At 45.0% G+C, this 8,552-nt stretch overlaps 1 protein-coding gene across 6 annotated transcripts in view; it reads left to right on the top strand.

The window, feature by feature from the left end:
- CDK5RAP2 (CDK5 regulatory subunit associated protein 2) overlaps window positions 1-8,552 on the top strand; it is a 157,200-nt gene that overhangs the window by 126,171 nt on the left and 22,477 nt on the right. For all 6 annotated transcript variants that reach the window (XM_023755935.1, XM_014457880.2, XM_023755934.1 and 3 more), the window contains 2 exons: window positions 2,009-2,057; window positions 4,581-4,753. In XM_023755935.1, the coding sequence (XP_023611703.1) occupies window positions 2,009-2,057; window positions 4,581-4,753 (222 nt within the window). The remainder of the gene's footprint in view (window positions 1-2,008; window positions 2,058-4,580; window positions 4,754-8,552) is intronic.

Genomic DNA, 8,552 nt, shown 5'->3' with positions numbered 1-8,552 from the left:
CCTTGGTCTTGGAACCTGACCCAATCAAATAGAGATTCCCTCTTTGAGAAGGAATGTGGAGAACAGAGGGATGGAGCCCTTGGGAGCATCCACCATGGTAGGGGCCAGTCAACCCCTCCCGGGAGCCCAAATAGCATGTCATTGCAGGATGTAAGCGAGAAGATGGAGACGTGGATGTGTGGTGGAGATGTGTGGGAATGTTTCTGTGTCCCTTGCTAAACAGGAACCTGCAGGAAAGGAGGTGAGAGTGTGCATTGGGCAGAGTGAGAGAGTGGAAGCAGTAGACCTCCTGGATTTTCACTTGTAAAATGGAGATACTGACACTGGGCCTGGAGGATGGTTGTGAGGCCTGTTCTTTAATATCAGTGGTTATTAAAGAACCATCCTCAGGGCCCGGCTCCTGGTTGCTCAGGCCTGTCTTATTCTGGTGCCCACAGAGCCCTGCAGTGGGAGGTGACTTTCAAGCACAGGGTATAGGGCTGTGACCTGCGGCCCAGTGGCTGGCATGGCAGGTGGAGGGGGAGCCCTGGCAGCCCTCCAGCCAGCTTGCGAGTTCATTCGTGGGAACCACAGACAGAAAGCAAATGTGCGAGTCTTTAGTGATCTTTTCCTGGGGCTGTGGTGTTGTGAACTCTCCTTTAGGAGTCGTTTTGAAAATGGTGTGTGTGGGTGTAGTTTAATTGTAGGCTCATTTTTCAAGTTCGGCTATGGAAGGGTTTGTTTTGTTCTTTAGCCACACGTTAGTTTCTTCAAAGAGCTCATCTCAGTCTGCAGTTTCCAGAGTTTTGAAGTATTTTTCAAATAAAGTTGTTAGTCTCTTTGAAATCTGGGCTCAGGTGCCTCCTTTCAAACAGCAAATGAGGACCTGCAGGAGAGAGAGGAGGATCTTTTGCCCAGCTATGCTTTGTTTCATTTTGTTTTCTTTTGTCATCCCCCTGTTGTAGACACTGGCTTTTTCAACGGTAATCATATATTCCTTTCCCTAGTAATCCCTCTTCTGAGAGCCTTTCCTTAGGAAACAATTTAAATGCAGATAAAGCTGCATGCACAAAGATGTTTATTTCATTTTTTTATAAAAGTGAAAAATTGGAGATGACCTAAATGTCAAAATGGGACTGGCAAAATTGTTGTATGTGCATGTCTATAATGGTATATTAATGTGGTCATTAAAAAGGATGTTTCTAAAGCACATTTAGTAAGAGAAATGCTTATAAGTATGAAGTGAAAAATACAGTCACAGTATCCTATCCTCATGTCAAAATGCATGGACAAAGAATGGAAGAGACTGGATTCAGTGACATGTGCGTAGTGGGTACCCGAAGGACAGTGATCTTTTTCTTGATTCTGTTACCCATCCTATCCTTTATAATAAAAGACTAATATGCAAATCGACCAAACAGCAGAACAGATGCTCAACACAGGAGCTGCCCCCTGGTAGTCAGTGCACTCGCACAGGGGGAGCGCTGCTCAGCCAGAGCTGGGCTCAAGGCTGGTGAGCACAGCGGCAGCGGCGGTGGTGGGAGCCTTTCCTGTCCCCACAGCAGCACTAAGGGTGTCCGACTGATTGCTTAGGCCTGGTCCCTGTGGGGAGCAGAGCGAACCTAAGCCATCAGTCGGACATCCCCCGAGGGCTCCTGGACTGCGAGAGGGCACAGGCTGGGCTGAGGACTCCTCCCCCCCCAGTGCACGAATCTCATGCACCGGGCCTCTAGTTTCCTATAAAGAGCATGTATTCTGCTAGTATCAGAGTTTTAGAGAAGGCCCGAGAACCTGCACCTGTGCCACTGCTTTTAGCTTTAGTGCTGTCACAGTCTTGCTAGAACTGGAACCCGAACAGTATGAGGAGTCTTAGTCTGAACCATGTTCTTGGTAATCCTACTTTAAATACCCGGGGTTGCTATAAAGAGTGATTCAACAGATGGAATAGTGTCTCTGCAAACGTGTGAGCAAGAAATCATCAGGGAACACCTTTTAAAAATGTTTTTCTTCATGTCATTTCTGCTTCTAGGAAAATCAGTAGGAGTGGACATGAGTACCCAGAGTGAACTGATAGAGAGGTGAGTGTGTAGTGTTTGGTAAGAGGGCTGCAGGTGTGGTTTGTCTGCGGGTGTTTTTAGTATTTCTGCTCCCTCCCCCTGGTAGTTTTCTGCTTCTTGTAAATAAAGCATAAACACCTGTGAAACTGAGAATGGCCACACTAAACCAAGGGGTCATGCTGTGTGTCCTGCAGCCTTCATCCAGTTGAGTAGGTTACTCGGCCAGGTGCTGTGAACCAGAGGACACATTCTCCTGTTGGCACCTGGTACCTGCAGAATAAATCCATTTGAGCCCCTTCTTGGTCTGACCCATCTTTCCTTTCCATCATGTATCCCAGGCTTCTCTGACTGTTGTTCTCTTGACCAGCTGTTGCCAACCTTTCAGACCTCACGGACCACCAGTTGGCAACTGCTGCTCTAGACCATGATGGCAGTCAGTTCACATGGAAACGAACTGTCTCCTCCTGACACCCCCATCTCTCCACTGCATTCAGGATCAGTTGTTCTTCCTGTAGCACTTGACACATAATTACATTACAGAACTTAGCACACGGTATTGTAATACTTCCGCATTCATCTCTTACTCCCAAATTCCTCAAAAGAGGAAAGGAGCTAGCATTAACTGGGTATTGGTATGTGTCAGCCCCTGCCTAGGCATTCACTTTCAATAGTTCTGGCCTTACAAGGTGAGCATTATTATTCTCATTTTTGAATGAGGAGCCTGAGGGTCAGAGTTGCATACTTGCCATTAAGAGCAGAGCTGAGATTTGAACTTGAGCCTGTTGTACTCCAACACCAGGGCTGTTATTATTATTCCACATTGCCTTTGAAGGGCAAAGACTGTGTTTTTAATACCTTTATACCTGCTCCAACCTCAGGTATCTGGCATGTAGTTGGAATTCAGAAAATGTTCACGGACTAAATGGGTTGCATACTCTCGTAGCTTGCCTCCGGGCAACTGGAAGTGTCAAGGTCTTGCCCTCCTCTGTTTTCTTGTTAAAGGTTCTGAATGCTACAGGGCTATGAGTACTTCTCTCCTCTTTGGAACTACAGCCCTCTGGGCTCCTGGGGGTAAAATAAAGAAATAGAGACCAGTCTGGGGTGCAGAATTTATTTGGCATCATGAAGGCCACCAGTAAGCAGGCAGGGAGGTGATCAGGGCTCACTGGAGGACATTTCTATCAGTGTTTCTGTAACTTTAGAAGAAATACTCCTCTCCCCCTGCAGTATTCCCAGTTCAACCCTCCACTTCCATCCTTAAAATAACAGATCACACCCCATTGGCAGTCTGTGGGAGGGTAAGGAAGGCCTCCCAGACCGGAGACAGTCTGCTGAGATCTAAAGGATGAGCATTGAGGGCTGAGAGAGTGTCCATTCTTGATGCACGGGAGATGTGGCCCCTTTAAGCAGTGTGGCTGCTGTATGAAATGTGAAGGTTGGGGCTAGAGAGGCAGGCAGGGCCTTGTTGGGCTTATCCTCAAATACTGTGTTAAGAGTCCAAAATGTGTTCTGTAGGAAGAGGGGAGTCTTTGAAGGAGGGTGAGCTGGCATTACACATGATCAGATTTGCCATCTGAAAGGCAACGGTGGTTCTTGGAGAACGGGCAGGGGGAGGCAGGGAGCCTCCTCAACCATGTGTCACCCTTCCGTTTCTGACAGGCTTGTTTCTTTCCTTCTGTTCTACCTGTTTGAGCTGTAGGCTTAGCACTCACATGGGCCACTCCTTAGCTAATTAAACGGGGGCTCTTGGCCCATTCCGCACTTTTGCCAGGCAGCGGCAAGCCCACGCATCCATCACGCTGTCTGAGCAAAGGTGCATCTGGTGTTTACCTGTTAATGAATGCATCGCAGTTTTGGAGTCCTTTGCTCTTGTCTGAGTTTATGAATAATGAGACAAGAAGTAATAGGAAAAAGTGGGAGAAAAAAGGAGCTTAAATTACGGAGCTTATCTATAATGGAGATTCACATGGGCTTTTTACAGAGTTCAGGATGTTTTTCCTCATGGCTTAGGTTGCCTTGGGAAATACAGGTTAATAACCAGATGATTGCCAGAATGGAGGTATTGGACCACAAGGGTTTTGAGGTTTTTAAACCCCTAAGGCCACTTCATGAGTTTAGGTTGGTCTCATTCTCCTGGGGCCTTGAAGGCAGGCAGACCTGGGTTCAAATGTGAACCCATCACCTGGGAGCTGTGAGACAGCGGGCAAGTTTATATGGGGCTCAGTCCCCCCAACTCTAGGTGAGAATCCTACTCCCTACTTCACAGGGTTTCTGCGAGGACCAAGTAATATAGTTCATATCAGAGCCTGGTATGCCATGGACTGATGCCCTCTCTCAGATCTCTCCCCCACAAGCCAGGTGGTGGTGCTCCCCCTGCTCCAGACTCAAGCCCCGAGCCCTTTTTGTCTTCTGAATGTCCTTGCCGAAAATGCTCCAGGGAAGCAAAGGGGCTCCAACCCAGCAAAGGGCCCAGGAATCTTACGTGTTCTGAAGGCATGGTCCTGGCTTGGGATCTCAGATTTCTCTCTCACTCCCATGGTCAAGGGTTGAGGAAGACAGCTTACCCTACCAACATATTCTACCTGAATCTCCTGAGCCTGCAGCCTCTCACGCGTTGTCTGATGGTGAAATGTCTGAAAAGTCCTCCTCCTCACAAGACCAGAAGCAAGACAGCGAGTCTGAGAGGACTTCAGTTTTGGTGAACAATTTTTCTCAAGGTAAGCTAAGCTTTACGAAGCATTTTAAACACAGCCAAGGTTTCCTGGTTTAAACAACAGTGTGTCATCTTGCCGTAGTAAGCAAGAGTGTGGTGACATTTGAATATTTCTTTGAGGGAAGGAGATTCTGGGTGGGCCAGAGCTGGTCACTCAGAGTGTCATTTATCACTGGGGAAAGCTAGGGTTGTTGACAGTGTTGGTGACTGGGGAAAAGCCATTTTTGTTTTTTAAATGATGACTTATTATATGACTTGCTATTTCCTTGCTCTTCTAAGTAGGCAGGCTGGAAACTCTGGTTCATTTCCTTTGTTTCTTTCAAACTCTTCCTAAGGCAAGGGCACTAGGAAGACTCTTCTGCTTTGAATTGTACAGATGCCAGAGATCACCTAACCCCTGTTAGGTATTTTGTAATTCTGTAAGTCTGCTGTGTTTCTCTTTCGTGGAAGCCCTGGCCCACGGGTCAGCCCCTTGCCCTGCCTCTGATCGTGGAGCCATGGGCTCAGTTGGCAGAATCAGCCTCCCGAGGCCCCACCTGCCCCTAAGCCCCCCTTTACCTCTTCGGTATTTGCAGTCTTCGTTACATCCTGTTGAGGTATTAGGTAGGGCTTAGTGTTTATAATTCAGTGTATTTCAGAAGTTCAAGGAACAGTATAGACCAGAACAGATAGACCAGGGACTGGCACTGTTTTCCTATAAAAGGCCAGAGAGTAAATATTTTAGTTTTGTGGGGCATTTGCTCTTTGTTTCAATTACTAAATCCTGTTATTGCAGTAAAAAGCAGCCATAGATAATCTGTAAACAAATGATGTGTTTGGGTTCCAATAAAACTTTATTCACCAAGACAGAGGTGGGTGTATCTGACCCAGGGCTGTAGTTTTCTAACCCCTGGTATAGACTCTGGACCTCAGCTGACTTCTTCTGGTCTCTCTTCTAGCGGGTTCTTTGCAAGGAGCCCAGAGTGGACCCAGAGAACAAGTCAGACACGGGCATATCCTTGCTAAGGTCCTTTGTTGACACCTGATTACACAGCAAAATGGTTTTCAAAAACTTTAAATCCTTTTTTTTTTTTTAAGCATCCACTCCCCCCTCCCAGCTTTTTTTTTTTTTTTCCCAGATGAAACTTTACATGTGGGTCCAGTATGTAAAAAAGTCCGAGTGGAGGCTTTGTCCCCATGGTGGCCTCCCAGGCTCCCCTAGGACACTCAGGGTCCTGAGGAGCACAGTTTGAAAACATACCTAGAGCATGAAGTACACATGCGTGATGTAACTCGGGTCTCAGCTGGGGCCTCCAGTCGCTAGCTCCCTAGATTTGCTTTCTTTGGGTTTCTGGCAGTACCCCGCTACAATTTCTGTGTACGATTTACCTTCTTCTAATTTAGGTCAGACCATGAATTGTTTTGTCTCCAGTACCACTCCTGCACTGTCAGTCCCTTTCCCAGAAACCCCAGGACCGTGGGCCTTTGTGGGAAGAGCCAACTTGACTGAGGGTGGGAGGGCCAGGAGGGGCCGGGTCCCAATGTAGCAAGCCAGCTCCATAACATCAGAATGCTTAAGATTCTGTTCTTCAGAGCCCTCCTCTATGGTGCTGGGCACTTCCTACTTTCCTCTTGCCTGTCCCTCTTTTTTCTAGTCTCTGTTTTTTTTTCAGTGTAGAACCATTCAGGAATCTTTAATTTTGATTCCTCTGAGGACCCATGACCTTGAGCTTATGCCCTCCTCCTGGGTTCCCAGTCACTCCCCTGATGGGGATGGTGCTCACTGGAACCCCTGAGCAAACCTACTGTTCACTTTCTTGGTTTGTCTTCAGAATTTTAGTCTTTGCATCTGTCTTTTCCTTTTGTCATATTCATAATCTGAATGGAGAGGGAATTTTGTGCTTTTTTTTTTTTTCACTTAGCATTATATCATAAGCTTTTTAACATGTTACAGAACATCATTTTTACTGGCTTTGGCTTAGTCCGCTGAATGGCCGAACTGCAGGTTTTCTTATGTTCCCTGTTGCAGAACATTTAAGTCATTGCAGAAATCTCACAATTTTGATCAGTGCTGTAGGGAATATCTTTGAACATGAGCTTTCACCTTATTGAAGGGCATTTCTTAACCTAGATTCTGTAAATTGGAATTACTAGTCAGAAGATGTATACAGTGTTTTTGGTGGTTGCTTTAAACAGGATTTGTGGTTTTAAAGAGTTAGCATTTGTCAGAAGGGTGTTATTGTGGAGGGATGGATATTTTTCTCCCACCTGTAAAGGCGAGTATACTGTTTCCTTCTCCTTGGTGAGGGCTGCATAATTAACAAGTGGTGTCCAGTTCAACTGGGAATGTGTCCTTCAGCCCAAGTGATGATTCCAGCTCCCGGCCAGACTCAGCAGAAGATGGCTTGGGCTGCTGGCTGCTGAGATTATTACCGCAGAAGCCAGCAGCATGCAACGTGGAGGAACTGGCAAGGACGGCCGCAGTCAGAGCAATAAGCTCCCGGCTCCCTCCGACCTGACCAGCCACTGGAAGGTGTGCAGGGCAGCGAGGCAGGCGCAGCAGGTGCGGTGACGACGTGACGCGCTGGGAGTCTGTGACAGGCCGTTCTTCAGTCTGGGCTGCAGCGAGGGCCTCAGACAGTCCAGCAAATGGCTTGCCACACGGGTGGCATTAATAGGAGATAGCTGAGGGTTTGGGAATTAAGTCATCTCATCAACATTCAGATTCATGGCGAAATTGCTATTTAATTAGGAAAAGATCGGTAACATTGTACTACTTTTAAATGAAAGTCGTGTGAGAGGAATTAAAACTGGGTCATAACTTTAGTATAATGTTTTAAAGTAAACATTACTAAGACATACGGAGTGTACCCTAATTGATGAGTTGAAGACTTTAGTTTTTCTTTGGATACTTAATGTGGTTGTGCTTTAAACACTGATTCTGGAAACCCACCTCTAGGTTGGAGCTACGCTTCCTTCTTTGTTAAAGTGAGGTGTGGCAGAGGCTAAAAAAATGACATGCTCATTTTAGAAAATGTGGGAAGTTTAAATTTTTGTATATTATTAAATATAATATTAAGATGTAATATAGAAGTTTTGAAAAACCAAAAATCTATACCTAAAGGCAATCTCTGTGAATATTTCGGTGTATTTCCTTCTTTTGTGTATGTCTCTTTCCTGTCTGCAAATTTTTAAATAGAGCTTTGATTGTACTGATAAGCCATTTTGTATCTATATTTTTCTATGGTACTATAAGGTCATCACAATATACTTTTAATAGCTGTGTAATACTACATCATAATGCATGTAATACAATTTAATAATTTGAGTTATTTTCAGTTCTTGCTGTTACCTACAGTGTCAAAAAGAACATTTCCTTGCATCTGGCAAATGGTTGTCAGCAGCTCTGGTGACCTCTTAAATAAGTTCTTAGAATTAGAATTATTTGGTAAAAGACATTGGAAAGAACCTTTCTAAGGTTAATGATAAAAACAGTCCCAAAAAGTCATATACATTTATACTCATGCTAACAGGATGTATTCTTGATCGTACCATTCTCACTAACATCAAGAGTATTGATTGTTTTGTTTTTAAGACTGAAATTAGTAAGTGATAAATGGATAACATAAGCCTTTCAAAGAATTAGTCCTGAAAATATCTGGATTCATAATAGAGGTAGTTTAATCAACTCTTAGGCAATTCAGGCAGACTTCAGAGCGATCTGTTAGTTTCACCATAAGGAAGATTTTAAATTAATATTTGATATTTAGAAGAATAAAGGGCTGCATGAGAGTTAGCATTAAAATTGTATGGAATATAATTTT

Source organism: Myotis lucifugus, unplaced genomic scaffold, assembly GCF_000147115.1.
Source record: "Myotis lucifugus unplaced genomic scaffold, Myoluc2.0 scaffold_87, whole genome shotgun sequence".
NCBI lineage: Eukaryota > Metazoa > Chordata > Mammalia > Chiroptera > Vespertilionidae > Myotis > Myotis lucifugus.
This window is presented reverse-complemented; position numbering and strand designations above follow the sequence as displayed.